The 18,663-nt window shown below is 33.6% G+C and overlaps 1 protein-coding gene across 40 annotated transcripts in view; it reads left to right on the forward strand.

Annotated features, from left to right (window-relative positions):
* RIMS2 (regulating synaptic membrane exocytosis 2) overlaps positions 1 to 18,663 on the forward strand; it is a 576,029-nt gene that overhangs the window by 339,217 nt on the left and 218,149 nt on the right. For 39 of the 40 annotated variants that reach the window (XM_088844714.1, XM_088844724.1, XM_088844720.1 and 36 more), the window contains 2 exons: positions 15,438 to 15,506; positions 18,106 to 18,262. In XM_088844714.1, coding sequence (XP_088700840.1) covers positions 15,438 to 15,506; positions 18,106 to 18,262 — 226 coding nt within the window. Of the gene's footprint in view, positions 1 to 1,542; positions 1,570 to 15,437; positions 15,507 to 18,105; positions 18,263 to 18,663 lie in introns of all 40 variants that reach the window. The other variant, XM_088844709.1, reaches the window with a different exon arrangement.

Below are 18,663 nucleotides of genomic sequence, written 5' to 3' on the forward strand. Positions count from 1 at the left end.
GAGAAACACTATTAATCTATCTGGTTTCAAACTTACCTTACATCATTTATGATGAATATAGCCTTAAAAGAAAGGCTATATTCATCATAAATCCTCCTGTGATTTATTGCCTTTTGGCTAACACCGTAGATGTGTTAGGATAAATATTTATTTTTTTCCAGATAATATGGCATTTTTTCACTACTTAGTATTTTTTTGACTTGATAGTTCATCAGTCAGTTCAGTTCAGTTCAGTAGCTCAGTCATGTCCGACTCTTTGCGACCCCATGAATCACAGCACGCCAGGCCTTCCTGTCCATCACCAACTCCCGGAGTTCACTCAAACTCACCTCCATCGAGTCGGTGATGCCATCCAGCCATCTCATTCTCTGTCTTCCCCTTCTCCTCCTGCCCCCAATCCCTCCCAGAATCAGAGTCTTTTCCAATGAGTCAACTCTTCACATGAGGTGGCCATAGTATTGGAGCTTCAGCTTCAGCATCAGTCCTTCCAGTGAACACCCAGGACTGCTCTCCTTTAGAACGGACTGATTGATAGTCATAGACTCCTTTACATTTCTGATGTATATTTAGATGATAATTTACTCTTCTTTTAAACGTAAAAACAATTTGCTAATATTGTGCTACCTTTTGGAACTTGGTAAATATTTAGAAATAGATGAATCTAACTAATTTGTATTCTGCTAACTTAGTTATGAGAAGGCAATGGCAACCCACTCCAGTACTCTTGCCTGGAAAATCCCATGGACGGAGGAACCTGGTAGGCTGCATTACATGGGGTTGCGAAGAGTCGGAAACGACTCAGATATTTCACTTTCACTTTTCACTTTCATGCATTGGAGAAGGAAATGGCAACCCACTCCAGTACTCTTGCCTGGAGAATCCCAGGGGTGGGGGAGCCTGGTGGGCTGCCATCTCTGGGATCGCACAGAGTCGGACACGACTGAAGCAACTTAGCAGCAGCAGCAGCAACTTAACTGTGATGATTTCTACGAATTATATTTTTTATTGAATGAGAATGTCAAAATAGCTTGTTTTTTATGAATTTTCAGTTTTCTTTGTACAAAAAGAAATCAGTTTTAAGATATACTTTTTCTAAAATCAGAAATTCCAAAATTAATAATGTTTCTCTATCTCTTCAAGTTTATTAGTTCTTCTTTTGTGCCAAATTTCCATGTGTAAGCGTTATGTCTTACATTTAATGGTATTTTATATGGCCATATAAAATAGAATTGATAATCATTAGTATGCAGGGCAGGCCTAGTATGAATTTTTTATTTTATGTACCTTCTCTAATTTGTGCTTCTCTCTTAGCCTCTAATTGTTTCATGTATTCAAAGTTCCTACTAAAATTTATAATTCAAATTTTTACTAATTTGATATAGTGTGTCTTCTTTCAATTAGTTTATTCTGATTAGTATGGCCTTGTAAATTTTTAAATGAAAATGTTAAATGACTGTAGTGTGAAGCAGAAATTAGACTTTAATATCCCTTTTGCATATAAAGAGTTTTAAATTTATTTTGACATTTTAATTTTTTTTCCAGATAAAGCCTTATGTTCATATAATTCAGGTAAATTTTAGCATGCACAGTGTTTAATGCATGAATTCGTATGCACAGTTTAATTGGTTTGTTGTTTTGTGCTTTGTCTGACTATTGTGCATATGTAAAATTACTAAACAAAATGTCACTAGCTTTCTTTTTCTACCTATAGAGCTTTTCCAGTATCCCCCATTTTGACAACTTTATTATTTTGGTATTAAAAACCTGTTGTTGAAATATAGTGATTTGTGATTTTAGTGTGTCTACTCTTGACTCATTTAGTATGGTATTATTTCATCAATGAAGGATGTTTTAGTGTATTATTGTGTTATCAAGTGCACTGTTTCAGAACTTTTGAATATGTATGGATGCAATTTGCTATATTTTTGACTTATGAAGGAATAGTGTTAAATGTTCTAAGTATGTTAAAATATAAATAAAACTGCCGTGTTTGCTGTAGTTTCCATCATTTTAGCTATTTTTCATATCTTAAGGAAAACTTAATAGATTTAGGTTTTTATGACTTTTAAATTCATACATGCACAGAGTGTATGCCAAGCTATTTAAACTGATGGTAAGTTTTTTAACTGGTTACTGAGATTTTTCTTGTTTTTAACAATTTTAATAAGGTTAACATTTTCAATTTATTCTAATGAACTTGTGTATTTAAAAAATTAACTTCTTAAGTAAGATTAGGAAAAAGTTATTTTAAAACTTCAGGAATAGTGGACTGAATTTTCAGTCCCTAAATGAAAATGAGGTAAATGAAGCATTTACTGTTTACAACCAGAATCGAGTAAAAGGGGTTGAACTTTCCTTCCCACCTTAAAACAACAACAAAAGTGAACAAGTACAAGAAACAACTGTTTGAATAAACACTGGGCATCAGGCTAAGAGAACCCTAAGAGCTACAGAGAGAACTGAGAGGAGTTGAACCCTATAATTGCCTAATTCTGTTTAAGAGGATTTCCTGCACATGGCATAGTTGAGGAGCCCAGATGGAACCTACAGATTCCCTGAGTTGGGGAGATGGAGCTGAATTCAGGGAGGCAGACCTCTGGAAAGGAGAGAACTATGCAGAGAGGGAAAACAAAGATCCACAGAAGATCCCTCTCAAGTGTTCAGAAGAGTTTGATGAATTAATGAATGGAGGAATCTACCCAATGCTGGGGAAAGAACCACCCAACAGGATTAGCAATAACAATACCTGAGAACAGGGTCTTTTTTTTTTCAGTGAGTCTGGAAAAATCAAGTGTCACAGGACATTATGTTGAGTATGGAGAAATGTCTGACTTCAGGAGTGAAGAAGAGTTAGCCGTAGAACACGGTATAACATTTAAAAACTTTTTAAAGCGTGAACTGAAAGGAACGAAGTGTTTCTATGAAAACTCCATGTAGAAGAAATCTTAAGAATATTTAAAGGAATATAAAAGCATCCAACACACAACTTAAAATTCACAATGGCTGGCATCCAGTTAAAAATTACCAGGCATGTAGAAAAGGAAAAAAAGAATCATTAAAAGGACATAAATGAACCAAAATTAAATAAGAGCTATAACAATTCAGTTAAGTCACTCAGTTGTGTCTGACTCTTTGCAACCCCATGAACTGCAGCACACCAGGCTTCCCTGTCCATCATCAACTCCTGGAGCTTGCTCAGACTCATATCCATCGAATCAGTGATGCCATCCGACCATCTCATCCTCTGTCATTCCCTTTTCCTCCTGCCTTCAGTCTTTCCCAGCATCAAGGTCTTTTCCAATGAGTCAGTTCTTCACATGAGGTGGCCAAAGTATTGGAGTTTCAGCTTTAGCATCAGTCCTTCCAATGACTATTCAGGACTGATTTCCTTTAGGATGGACTGGTTGAATCTCCTTGCAGTCCAAGGGACTCTCAAGAGTCTTCCCCAGCACCACAGTTCAAAAGCTTCAGTTCTTCGGCACTCAGCTTTCTTTATGGTCCAGCTCTCACATCTGTACATGACTACTGGAAACACTATAGCTTTGATAATATGGACCTTTGAAGCTATCTAATACACAGGTAATTTAAGTCCCTAAGTCCCTACAGGAGAGGAGAGGGGGAAGCACAAAGATATCTGAAGAAATAATGGGTGATCAATTGCCCAATTTGATGGAAACCCATAAACCAACAAATCCAGGAATGTCACTGAACTCCAAGCACAAGAAACACAAATAATATACCTGGGCACCTTAAAATTATATTCTTTAAGACTAATTACAAATAGAAAATCTTATAGCATTGAGAGAAAATAAACTCAACACATAAATGAGAAATAAAGGTAAAGATGACTGCAGATTTTGCATAGGAAACAGTGTGAATACTCAAAGAAAAAATATCAATCTAGAATTCATGCCCATTCATATTTCCACAAAAATGAAAGCAAAATAAAATCTTTTCAAATGCACAACTGCTGAAAGAGCTCATCACCAGAAGACTTGCACCATAACAAATGTTAAAGAAAGTCCTTTAATCCTTCTGCAGTCAAAAAGAATAATAATAATATCAGACAGAGATATAGAATATGAATGTATATAAAAGAAAGGAATATCAGAAATGGTAACTTCATGGATAAATATATAAGATTTTTTTCTTGTTTAAATATGTTTAATTGACTACTTAAACAAATAACAATACAGTATGGGGTTTGCAGTACGTGTAAAATATATGACAATAGAAGCAGAAAGGTAAAGAGAGGAGAAATAGAAGTGTATGGCTGTAGTGTTTTTATGGATTACTGAGTGTATGTATTGAATGTAGATTGTAATAAGTTAAATATGTGTGCTGTAAGCCCTCAGAGCACAAAATAAAGTGTTAGTGCTAATAAGCCAGGAGAAGAGAGAAAATGAAGCCAGAAAATTAACCTTTTCATCCAAAAGAATACAGAAAAAGAGGGAAAATGGAATAAAGGGACAAATAGAAAATAAATAGTAAGTTGATAATATAAAACAATAAAATCAATGATCACATTAAGTGTAAATAGTAAAAATACCCCAGTAAAAAGGCAGAGATTGGATTTTTTTTTTAAGACCCAGCCATATGCTGCCTACAAGAAACCCATTATAAATATAAAACACAAGGAGTTTTAATGAAAAGGATAAGAAAGATATAACATGCTAATATAAATTAAAAGAAATATGAATTACCTATATTAGACAAATTAGATTTTAGAGCAAATATATTACCAGGGACAATGTTTATTTTATAATAAAAAAGAGTAAATTGATCAAGAGATAAAACCAATTCTCAACATTTAAACATGTAATAATAAAGCTTCAAGTTAGAGAAAATTTATAGAGATTGTTAGCTTAGATTAATTTTTAAAAAATAAAAAAGGAATTAACTATGGTTTTTGAATAGCACACCAAAATTGACCAAGAAAAACGACACAGATTACTTAAATGCTTTGGAAATCACTACTAATTTAACTGAATTTAAAGGGAATACTCTGGAGAATCACATAGGAATATAATGAACACTTTTATGCTATGAAATTAAACAACCTAGATGAAATGGGAAAATTTCTAGATTCATAAATTACAGAAACAGATAAAAAATATCTGAATAAATGTATAACATATAAAGAAGTTGAATCAGTAATGAAGATTTCCCCACAAATAAAAGCCTAGGCTTGGTGGCTTTACCAGTGATGAGCCTGATGAATTCTATGGTATGTGTAAAAATAAATACCAATATGTCTCAAATTCTTTGAGAAAAATAGAAAAGGAATTATTTTCCAATTAACTCCATTAGGTCAATATTATCCTGATACCAAAGTCAGACAAACATGTCACAGGAAATCTAGAAGTCAAGATCCATGAACATAGCAAGAAATCTTCAACAAAATATTAGTAAATCAAATCCAGCAATATGTTATACACTAACCGAGAAGGATTTATCCTAGTAATGTAAAGTTGGTTTACTAACTAAAAATCAATTCACCATATTAATAGAAAAAAGGACAAAAACCATATAATCTTATGAAAAGATGAAATAGCTATGACAAAATCCAACACCTACTCATGAAAAAAGCTATCAATGAAGTTGGAATAGAGGAGAACTTCCTCAATTTGATATAGAGAACCTACAAAAACCTACAGCTGACACCATTTTTAATTGTAAAAGACTGAATGCTTTCCCCCTACCTAGGGATAAAGCAAGGATGTCTCCTCTTAGCATTTCTATTCAGCAATGGATTGGAGACTCTAGCTAAAGTAGTGAAGCAAGAAAAATAAAAGGCATTCAGAATGGAATGGAAGAAGTGAAATTGTTTTTATTCACAAATGACATGATGCTGTATATAGAAAATTGTAAAGAATCCATAGAAAGCTACTACTGAAGCTAATAAACAATGTCAGCAAGGTTCCTAGATAATTGGACAATATCTTAATTGTTTCTTTAATACTAGCCATTAACATTTTGAAAAGGAAATTTAGCATATTTTTATTCATTTTAAAATAAATAGATTAAAATACTTGTGAATATATTTCAAAAATAAGTGCAAACTTGCATACTAAAGAAGTCACAGAAATTGTTGAAAAATTAATGGATAATTTACATAAATTGAGAGATATTTCACATTCATGGATTGTAAGACTCAATATTATTAAGATGGCAGTTCTTCTTGAGTTTGAGTTTTAGATTCAATGTAATCCATATCAAAATCTAAGCAGGATATTTTTTGCTGAAATTAGCAAGCTGATCTTAAAATTTATATAGACATGCAAAAGATCCTGAACAGCCAAAACAAAAATAAATTTGGAAATCTTATATTTCCTGATTTCAAAACATATAAGACTGCAGTAATCATAATAGGGTGGTGCTGGCCAAATGATAAACTACAAATAAATGTGATCTAATTTAGAATTTAAAAATAAGCCCTTATATTTATGGTCAACTGATTTTCAACGAAGTGCAAAGGAAGCCCAGTGAGAAAAGTATTATCTTTATAACTAATAGTGCAGGAACAATCAGATATCCATATGTTAAAAGATTATTTTAGAACCTATCTCACACCATCCACAAAAATCAGCTTAAAAATGTATCAAAGACCTGACTATAAGCTAAGATTATAAAACTCTTAATAAAAGCATAGGAGAGATCTATATTACCTTAGGCTAGTCAGAGGTGTCTTTAATACAATACCAAAAACAAAATCAGTAGAAGAATGAGGAAATAAATTTGACTTCATAAAATTTTAAAATGTTTTGTTTTAAGACACCATTGCTGTTACTGTTAAGTCGCTTCAGTCGTGTCCGACTCTGTGCGACCCCATAGACGGCAGCCCATCAGGCTCCCCTGTCCCTGGGATTCTCCAGGCAAGAACACTGGAGTGGGTTGCCATTTTAAGAAGGTAAAAAAGATGAGCCACTCCAAAGTATTTTGGAGAAAACACTTGCAAAGCATATATTCGGCAAAGGACTTGCACCCACAATATATAAACAAAACTTAAAATTCGATAACAAGACAAATAATGCAATCAAAAAGTGGGCAAAAAAATTTGTATTGTGTTTTCATGGAATAAGATGTACAGATGACAAATAAGCACATGAAAAGATGCCCCAAATCATTATTTGCTAGTGAAATATAATTTTAACCACATGAAATTATCAATTCATACCCACTAGGATCAATAATTAGAGAAGGAAATGGCAGCCCGCTCTGGTGTTCTTGCCTGGAGAATCCCAGGGATGGGGGAGCCTGGTGGGCTTCCGTCTATGGGGTCACACAGAGTCGGACACGACTGAAGTGACTTAGCAGCAGCAGCAGCAGCAGGATCAATAAAATAAGAAGAATAATAACAAATTTTGGCAAGGATATTGAGAAGTTGAAACCCTAATATATTTACTGCTAGAAATATGAATTGGTATAGTTCTTTGGAAAAGAGTTTGATGGTTTACTTTAAAAAAAAAATTACCATATAACTTAGCACCTCACTGACAGGCAGGTGACATGAAAATGAATATCCACTCAAAGATTTGTACTTGAATGTATAGCATTAGTCATAATGGACAAAATGTAGTATTCATACAGCAGATTACTATAAATAACAAGGGAAAAAGTACTAATACATACAACAATGTGGTTGAATTTGAAAAATAATTATGCTAAATCAAGTGCCAGAAACAAAAGGTCAAGTGATTTTAAAAATGAACCTCCATCTACATTTCACACCATTTTAAGGTTTACTCAGAAGAGATCAACATAAACCTGAGAATTATGAAACTCCCAGGTAGCTCAATGGTAAAGAATCTGCTTGCCAATGCAGGATCCCAGGGTCAAGAAGATCCCCTGGAGAAGAAAATGGCGACCCACTCCAGTACTCTTGCCTGGAAAATTCCACGGACAGAGGAGCCTAGTGGGCTACAGTCTATGGGGTCAAAAAGTGTCAGACACGACTGAGCATATACACACACACACACACCTTAAAATTATAAAACTCCTATGAAAAACCTTTGTCACCTTTGGTTAGTCAAAGATATCTTAAGACCCCAAAATTGTGTTCCATTAAGTAAAAAACTAATGAATTGGATTTCCTCAAAGTAAAAAATGTTTTTGTCTTTTTTCTTTAAAGGACACTCTTAAGATAATGAAGTATTTGCAAATTATATAATTGAAGAATCTGAGTAGAACCATTTGCCAGAGACCACAAAGTTGAGCTAGTGACAAGTAGAGAAGTTCACCCAGTAGGGGGTCCCAAAGTTTACAGTTGGTCATAGGTCAGGTTGGAAAGAAAGCATGCATGAAAACCAGGTTAATCAAAGAAAGCTAGAACCTATGAGGACAAATTAGAACCAGTGTGTCTCCAACTATGATCTTGTGGGTGACAGACTGAAGAAGCCGGAGTCTTTCGTGTGCAACGGCGCTTGAGACAGGACTAGAGGAAGCGGCAGAAGCCAGAGGAGCCAAAGAAGCCATAGGAGCCAAAGGAGCTGACTTGGTTATGTCACACCTATTATAAAAATTAGAAAAAATTGAAATGAGAAGTTAAAAAACCAAAGTGATAGTAACAACCTCCCAGAAATTTGAACTACACAGTTAACCAACTTGATTAATAAAACATATTCTCAACAAATAGAGCATATAAATGCTTTTCATCTATAGATTAAACATGTAAAATTTTGCTACTGATTTTAATTAATATATTCATAGGGTATAAATTCAAAAGTGTGTATAGTGAAAAAAAATCTATTGCCCTTATTTTTTCAAATATCTAGTTCTCTTTTCCTGAATGAACCAGTTACCAGTATCTATATTTTTGCAGAGACATTCTATGCATACACAAACAAATACATATATAAGTATTTTTTCTAACATATTCTGTGCACTCTGCTTTTTTATTTTTAATCTTTATCCTTTTAGTATTGCTATTGAAATCATAACATGTGCCCTTAACAAAGTAATACTAACATTGCTACCTTTTTTCCTAACCAATCAAAACTTGAAAAATCAATCTGATCACAACCACACTCCTACCATTTAAAACATTACTGCCAGGATTTTACCTCTGCTTCTAAATTAGTAATTATTATAATTACTGACATTTTGTTAGTTCAGAGTTTATTTCTATTTATCTGAATTTTTAAAACTCTCTCTGCCATCCTTTTTTTCATCCCTTTCTTCTGGGATTAATTTCTCTATTTTTAGGTACACATGTTTTAAGAAGTTCTTTCAGTGAAGAACTGAAAACAGGCTTTGATTCTCTGCATGTATTTTTGTTTATTCATTCCTGGTGGAAAGATTAGCTTTATATAAAATTTGAGAATGATTTTTGTTTTCTCTTAGCCCTCTGAGAATGTTAGTCTAACAACTTCTGGTTTCCAACTTTACAGAAAAACCTCCCCATTTATTTAAATTTTCTTTAGTTTTCAGCAGTTGTTACGAGTTGAATTATGTTCCCCAAATATGTTCTTAAAGTCCTAACCAGTACCTTCAGCTGTAACTTTATGTGGAAATAGAGTCTTTACGGAGGTAATCAAGTTTTCTTGAGGCCACAAGGGCAAACCCTAAGCAAATATAGCTGGTGACCCTATAAAAAGAGGAAATTTGGACATGGAGACAGACATGCACGGAGGAAGACAATCTGAAGACATTCAGGGAGAAAATGACTGTGTGACTGGAGTGATGCACCTACAAGTGAAAGAATGCCAAAGCTTGTGGGCAAACACTAGAAGCCAGAAGAAACAGGAAGTATTCCTCCCTAGGAAGAGAATAAGCACATCAGAATGAGCATGGCACTGCTGACACCCTGATTTTGGACTTCTACCCTCCAGAACTGTGAGACAATAAATTTCTGTTGTTTCAAACTTCACAGTGTTTGGTACTGTGTTACAGCAGCCATATGAAACTCATACAGTGGTATGTTGAGGTTTGGGCCATACAGGTTTCATATATTCCATGTTAAATGTATTCCTAAATACTTCATGTGTTTGGATCTTTTTATAAATGATAGTGGTTTTGAAAACAAGTTTCTAATTTTTCATTGTTCTTTTTTGTATGTTGACTATGTATCCTAGAGTTCTGCTAAATTCATTGATTAGTCAGTCTTAATAACTTTTTTATAGTTTCCTTAAGATTTTTAATTTACATGATCATGTTACATCTTGCTTTCTAGTTTGCATGCCTTTCATTTATTTTCCTTGTATTTCACTAGTACAATATTGAATCGAAGAGGGTTGTAGTGGACATCACTGACTTGTTCTTTCTTTTAGGGGGAATGCATTCTGTATTTAATAATTAAGAGTTATGTTAGCTGTAGGTTTTTTGTAAACACCTCTTATCAGTTTGAAGAAATTTCCTTCTTACTAGTTTCCTGAGACATTTTGTCATAATGGAGGTTAAACATTTCAAATGATTATTTATGTCTATTAAAATAATTTAAAACTTGCATATATAAATGAAACAGCTTCAGTAACCATTAAATAGAACTAGAGAGAAAAATCAACAAATTTACAAACATTAAAAGAAAGTGCAATATAATTCTCTCTCAACCATTTATTGGTCAAGCAAACAAAAATTTAGGGACAATACAAAATAAACCACAGAATTAACAAATTTATCTCATGGTTAAAGAACTCTGAACCTAACGTTTAATGAATTCATATTCCTCTCTTATATGCAAGAAACATTTTAAAGAATTATTAATATACTATTCAATAATTCATTTTCTGACAGATTTCAAAGAATTGATATGATTTAGGCTAATCAACTATTCAATTTTTAAAGAGAGAAATATACCCATACCCTTGATAAATTTTAAAAATAGACACATATTATAAAGAACATTTTTTTCAAAATCTATTATATCTGCATCTATCATGGATTAGTCAATAGTGTCTTAAATTTAATCAAGTATGGAAATATCTTCTAGACCCATGAAGAAAATTTAATGCATATTTGCATACAAATATTTCATAAGGCAAATATGTACTCAGGGGGAATGCTTACATTAACAAAGTGTTCAAAGCTTGAAAATTATAATGTACTTGTCCAGTTTTTTTCAGAAAAAGGATCAGTTCAGTTCAGTCTCTCAGTCTTGTCCGACTCTTTGCAACCACATGGACTGCAGCACTCCAGGCTTCCCTGTCCATCACCAATTTCTGGAGCTTACTCAAACTCATGTTCATCAAGTCGGTGATGCCGTCCAACCATCTTGTCCTCTGTCATAAAAATCCAAGGAAAGAAAGTCTTAAAGTAAGAGCAAAAATCAATAGAACAAGAAACAAATTTCTAGTTAGGATTATGAAGCCCAAAATTTAATCCTTTAAGTGAATTACAAAATAAACCTGTGATGAAATTTATGGCAGAATAAAAAGAAGGTACAGTTAGTATTCAAATGGTAATATGATTGATATATCAGAAAATACATTAAAAATATAAAATTAGAAATGTTGTGGCAAAGAGTTTGAAAACAAAGTGAGGAAATTCTTTTAAAATATATGATTTACTAAACCTTGAATTAATACATCATTCTACATCTACCACAAAATGGAATTAGTAATTTAAAATATTCCCACAAAGGAATGGTAATTTTATAGATAAGTTCTATCAAAATTTCAAAGAACAGAATTTTTTAATCTACAGATTAATCTCCCAGAGAATAAAATAGGACTAGTTTTCCATATTTATTTGGGCTAGTGTAACTTTGATTTTAAGCCGAAAGGTTAGTAAAGGAAGTAAACAGGCCAGAATCAATTGTAAATAAAAATTGAAAATCGTTTATGAAATATCACTATACTTACAAGATTTTCCTCAATCTGATAGGATGTAAATTCAGCAGATATCACTTTTAATGGAGAAATATTAGAAAAATTCTATTTAAAATCAGAATTAGAAAGGAATGTACAAGTTCTTTTTCTTTCCAGTATTGAACTTACTAGCATAGAAAGACAAGAAAAAGGAAAAAGGCTTTAGGACTGGAAAGAAAGATTGTCTCCATAGGAAACTACTAACGAAACCATTAAAAATAAAGGGGGAGGGATATCCCAGGTGGCTCAGTGGTAAAGAATCTGCTTGCCCATGCAGGAGATGCGTGTTTGACCCATGGGTTGGGAAGATCCCCTGGAGGAGGAAATGGCAATCTACTCCTATTCTTGCTGGAAAAATCTCATGGACAGAGGAGCCTGGTGGGCTGCAGTTCATGTGATCACAGAATCAGACATGACTTAGACACTGAGCATGCACGCATGGTTAGTGCACTACTACTACAAGGAAAGAGACTTTAACAAGTTGGCTGATTATCATTGTTTTACAATAAAACTGCATTTCTGTTTATGAGCAACTAGGTTTGAAAACATCATTTTAACAGTATTTCTAAAAACAATAGAAATGATAAGATACAAAGGATAAATCCAACAAATAAAGAAAATTTGAGTGACCAAAGTTAAAAAATTTCAGAGAGATCCTAAAGACAACTTGAATGAAGAGAATGCCATATTCAGTGCTTGTAAAACAATGCTGTAAAATGTGTCATTTCTCCCTGATTGATGTTTTGATTTAATGTATTTATCAAGTCAAAATCCCAATAGAATGCTTTTTGTGCAGTTTGATAACCTGAATCTAAAATTTAAATGGAAGAGCAAAGAGTGAAGGAGAAAAATCAAAGATATGAATAATTAGGTGAATTATTTGCATTTCAATATATAACACTGTAATAACAAAGACAGTGAGTTACTGGTTTATAGATAATCAGCTTGTACAAGGAAAACAAGTAGAGGACCAAACAAGTCCTAGCAGATAGAATACATTTATTTATAACAGAAGAAGTAACATTGCAGAACCTTGTGGAAAGAGGATGATTAAATAAACAATGCTGAGATACATGTTATCCATATTGAAAAAGTGAATTTGCATCCATATCCCCTTGTCATTCACAAACTCATTTCAAGATGGACAAGGATATAAATGCACAAAGCAACATTTTTAAACTTTCAGAAGGAAATAAGAGTATCTCTGTACTTGTATATAAGCTCAGGAAATTTCTTAAAGGAGACCCTGAAAACAGTTTTAGAAGAAAAGATTGATATATTCAGTGCCATTAAACTTAAGTACTTGAATTCATCAGAATATGAAAAGACAAGATCTGCAGAGAGAGAACATAACTGCAATATATTTAACTTCTGTAGGGCTAATATCAAAATAAATCAAGACTTCCTTCAGGAAAGTGATCAAGCATTGAAAGGAAGTAGCATTTACAAGCCACATGTATGTTCTACCTCCTACTCCAACCCCTACTGTCTCACAGACACAGGACAACACACAAAGGCTAATCAAATGAGCTTCATTCTTACATTGGTGTCATCTTACATTAGAGGCAGCTCTGATCCTTGACCAAGACAAAAATCATTTAATCTTTATGCTCTATGCTGAACCAGTAGCACTAAAATAATCGTTGCTTTTTCCTTGATCATTTACATGGTGAAATCGTATTACCAGCTGAGGAATTCTTAACTCTCTCCTCCACAGCCTCATCTGTGTTATCCTTCCTTTCTCATAAGTTTATTTACAATGTCTGTCCTAATTCTGTAAATCCTTTTGTGACCATTCTGTTGAGATGTTGTCAGATAACTGTGGTTTCCATATTAACCAGTGCTATAAGACCCTCTGGAGAAGGACATGGCAACCCACTCCAGTGTTCTTGCCTGGGAAGTCCCATGGAAGGAGCCTAGTGGGCTACAGTCCATGGGGTCACAAAAGAGTCGGACATGACTTAGCGACAAAGCGACAATAAGAGCCTCAGATTCAGTTGGGTCTAAAACGTTATGACATATGGATTTGGAAGGAAAATAGTGGTGAGTTAATTCAGTGGGACCACATGACCAAAAAAGATAGGTATCTTCTGCTGCTGCTAAGTCACTTCAGTCGTGTCCGACTCTGTGTGACCCCATAGACGGAAGCCCACCAGGCTCCCCCAGCCCTGGGATTCTCCAGGCAAGAACACTGGAGTGGGTTGCCATTTCCTTCTCCAATGTGTGAAAGTGAAAAGTGAAAGTGAAGTCGCTCAGTCGTCTCCGACCCTTAGTGACCCCACGGACTGCAGCCCACCAGGCTCCTCCATCCATGGGGTTTTCTAGGCAAGAGTACTGGAGTGGCTTGCCATTGCCTTCTACCTAACCATTAAAAGGAGAAAAACAAGAACTGCCATTCCTTTCATAAAAAGACTCTTCCTCTCCCAAGAGGGCAGGGATTACAACAAACAAGCAAAATATAGAGAGAGCGTATTTCTAGGGGGCGGTTGCAGATGTTGGAAGACATTCCTTGAAAGGAATTGCATCAGTGACTGAACATTTTAATTATTGCTATTTTACACAACATGAGCTTTCAGTGTTTTATAACCCTTACAGGAAAGCATTTATTTTCTGATAAGAGTTTTGTCTATGTAATGAGTAATGTGTAACTAGACAGACAAAACAAGTCCTCTTGAAATAGAAACACTGTCTTCATTTATCGTTAAATATTTTCTGATACCAAGAAAAAAAGAAGTGCTTTAGTAAAAGATTCTCTTATGTATGGTATACCTATTCCTCAGACACACGTAGGAGAAAAGATTACAAAATTATAATGTGTTTATTTGTATATGTGATATATGTCATAGTTAAGTGTGAGGGCAATCTGCTTTAGCCATTTAGCCAATCAAACTCTACTTAATTCAGTTTAATGTGATTTTTGCCATAGCATGATTAACTTTTAAAGTTTTGTTACAGATTTGTAAGGAAAACACACACAGTACTATTTATAATAATTATTATTATTCTGTCTTAGGTTGTTTCTTAGAAAATATAACACAGTTCACAATGCATGAGTTAGTTTGTGGATGATTTATTTCTCATGTCTTTCTTAAAGCAACAGAGAAACAACTAAAGTAATAGTAAAGGAAGGATGTTTGAGATGTCTTAAATTATTCTTCCTCTCCATAAACGTGAAAAATAAAGAATTGGGTATATTTAATTCATTAGTCATGCATATTAGAAAAAGACACATGAATGTCTTTGAATATAGCATTGTTTGTATTTAGAAATTTGCCTAGATTTAAGTGCATTTGTCTAAAAGCATCTAAAACTGATGGAGCTATTTTTGACTTGGCTTTTGTTCAATAGATTTTATCAACTAGCCTGAAATCACTGACATATTATTTAATGTTTAATAGTATTTCAAGCTTTAATCCTTTTAGGAACTTTATCTTATACATTTAAAAATAATATCCTCACATAATGAAATATATGTGAAAATGAGTGTTTGTGAGTTTATGATGACTTTTCTTCTTGTTTTTTATTCTCAAGTGTTCCCCTGAAAATCCTCTCATTTGCTTTTTAAGTTGGTGAGGATTTTTCTTTTCCTTAAATGATCAGCGATTCTAATTATTGCTATTGTTTGCTTCATAGGATCAAAGAGAATAAGTGATAGTGAGGTCTCTGATTATGACTGTGATGATGGAATTGGTGTAGTATCAGGTAAGAATTTTATAGTAATGAGAAGGAAGTATAATCATTATTTACCAATGAACATGTAAATAGATAGATAAATATAATGAGTTACAGAGGACTACCCTGTTTATCTCCCACCCCAAAACAGCCTTACAGCAGTTTAAACTGAATAATTCCAGTTGCTGGAATACCTGTATGGATTGTTAGATTGAGTATGCTTACTGAAAGATGTCTCATAAGTACTTACCAATTTTCTATTTTTAAATTACTAAATAATAAGGATTTCATTATAAGTTTGAGAAGTTACTGTATAACTAAAGCTTCTTTATATTTCACTAACAGTGTGGAAAAAATCTTTTTACTATCACAAACAGCCACATGTATCAAATATTTGAATGCATTTTTAAAAAATTTTGTTCGTTGTTATGTTAAGTATTAGGTATAGCTGCATTTTGAAATTGTGATATTGTAGTTTTAAAATATTGCCTCACTTATGGCTAGAAATTTGTCTGATGATTTAATAATTTAGCTAAGTAGCTATTTTTAATAAATTTTGGAAATGTTTAAATATAATATACTCTATTATAAAAATGTTTGATTCTCTTCTGCTTGAATGTTAATTAACCTAGCAAATTTCATAAGCATAACCAATTTTATCATAAACAAAATATTTATGTTCTGTTGTTCGTAAGACGTGCTACAGTTGTATCAGTGACTGATAATTTTTGTTGGACAAATTTTGATAGAGTATGAGTCAGTTTGCTTGCTGTCAGTGTACTACATTTAAAAAAACTCAATACTATCCTTTTAGCCTTTATTTTTTGCACTAAGGTGAATAATATATTAATTCACTAAGACTACAAAGGGCTTCCCTGGTGGCTCAGAGGTTAAAGCGTCTGCCTCCGATGCGGGAGACCCGGGTTAGATCCCTGGGTTGGGAAGATCCCCTGGAGAAGGAAACGGTAAACCACTCCAGTATTCTTGCCTGGAGAATCCCATGGACTTAGAAGCCTGGTGGGCTACAGCCCACGGGGTCGCAAAGAGTCGGACACGACTGAGCGACGGAACTGAACTGAACTGAACTGGAACTGAAGACTACAAAAATATTTTTCATGTTTTATCATTTGTGAATTGAATCTTAATAAAGTCATATTTCTCATGATATCTTGCTTGGAGATTGTTAGCATTTTCCCCTACTTGTATTCTATTCTTTTATTAATTGACTTTTCAAATTCTTCTCTTTATTAAATATCTAGCCACATCATATTTTTTGCCCAGAATATTTTTCTTCAGGTCATTAAAGCTCTTTGTCTTGATATCATTTGGGGCATATCGCAGTTCTTTTATTTTCTATTTCCAGGATGACAAAAAAATGATTGTTTTTTTTTTTCCATTTTATTAAAGAATATATCTTTTGAAAAAACTTTTTTCAGGAATCATTCATTATTTGGGTTACTACTTTCTGGAATAATCTTTGCTATTGCAGAGTATTGTTTAGCAAGCCTCCACAATACAAAGTATTTATCCTGCGCTCATTATTATTTGCCACCATAAAACATAATTGTTTCTTGTCTCAGTATTATTAATTTTTTTTCTGTATAGTGATTCATTCAATAATCCATTGAGGGAAAAAATACTGCTGTATAATATCCTCTGTGTTGCTATTTTGAAATCAAGTGTAATTTTTGAGATAACTTCAGATACTTGGAATCAAAGTTTAAATGTTTACTTCAAATGATATTCAGAATGCTTTCTAATATTGTTTATTTCTTAAAGAAATATCTATATAGACTATAGAAATTGGGCTTCCCAGGTTGCTCAGTGGGTAAAAAACCAACTTGCCAATGCAGGAGGCACAGGAGATTCAGGTTTGATCCCTGGTTTGGGAAGATCACCTGGAGGAAGGCCTGGCAACCCACTCCAGTATTCTTGCCTGAAAGTGAAAGTTAGTCACACAGTCATGTCCAACTCTTTGCAGTCCCATGGACTGTATCCTGCCCAGCTCCTCTGTCCATGGACTTCTCCAGGCAAGAATACTGGAGTGGGTTGCCATTTCCTTATCCAGGTTATCTTCCCGAACCAGGGATCGAACGTGGGTCTCTGGCATTACAGGCAGATTCTTTACCAACTGAGCCAACTTTACCATTCTTGCCTGGAAAATCCCATAGACAGAGGAGCCTGGCAGGCTGCAGTACATGGGGTTGCAAAGAGTTGAACACGACTTAAGCAACTGAACATGCATGCACTATAGAAAGTAGAACTTTTATAGAACTTTTTGTCAGGTTAATTATTCTAAATATTTATAGTTGTTGAGAACTATTTGAAGCTCTTCTGGTCAATGAAGAGATGAAAATGTTTTTAGAATAAGCTTAATTCTTTTAATGAAGATTACTAACTGTGTAAAAAAGTGAGCATAGTAGCTGTCTAAATATTTGAATATTTGTCATTCCTTCTCAAGTGTTTATAAAATATTATTTTATGTTAGCATTGTGCTTTATTCCTTATGCTTTACATTTACTATATTTAAAGCCTTTCACTAACTAACATTTTATGTTTTTCAGTAAATTACAAAATACTAAAAATCTTAGTGTGTGGATAACTGTAATCTTAATATTTCCACCTTTAGATTATCGACACAATGGTCGAGATCTTCAAAGCTCAACATTGTCAGTGCCAGAACAAGTAATGTCATCAAACCACTGTTCACCATCAGGGTCTCCACACCGAGTAGATGTTATAGGAAGGACTAGATCTTGGTCACCCAGTGTCCCTCCTCCACAGAGGTAAGACAGCATAACATTTTATAGGATGATATTAAAAGCTTATTTATCTTAAAATGTTATTAGAAATTTATAAAGATAGGTTCTTATAGAAAAAAGTTATTTAGGGAAAAACATATGTGCTAGTCAATAGCCTATATAATGAGAGTAATATGAAATATGGGCTACTTTGTAACTTTGGATGAACTAAATATGATTTTATTATAAGTTCATAGTCATAAAGAGGATACAAATTCCAGTCTCATATATATATTGAGCAGATCTAGTTAGACCCAACTAATTGTACTCATGAATGATATTGGCATTTTAAGAAACAGGAAAGAATAAACATTTGTTGGAGCAATAGAATTAAGAACAATCATGAGAAGACTAAAAGGAAATGCATGAACAGTGGGAAGAATTGC

The sequence above is a fragment of the Moschus berezovskii genome, chromosome 16 (genome assembly GCF_049115385.1).
Source record: "Moschus berezovskii isolate FMDL1 chromosome 16, NW_MosBer_1.0, whole genome shotgun sequence".
NCBI classification, from domain to species: Eukaryota; Metazoa; Chordata; class Mammalia; order Artiodactyla; family Moschidae; genus Moschus; species Moschus berezovskii.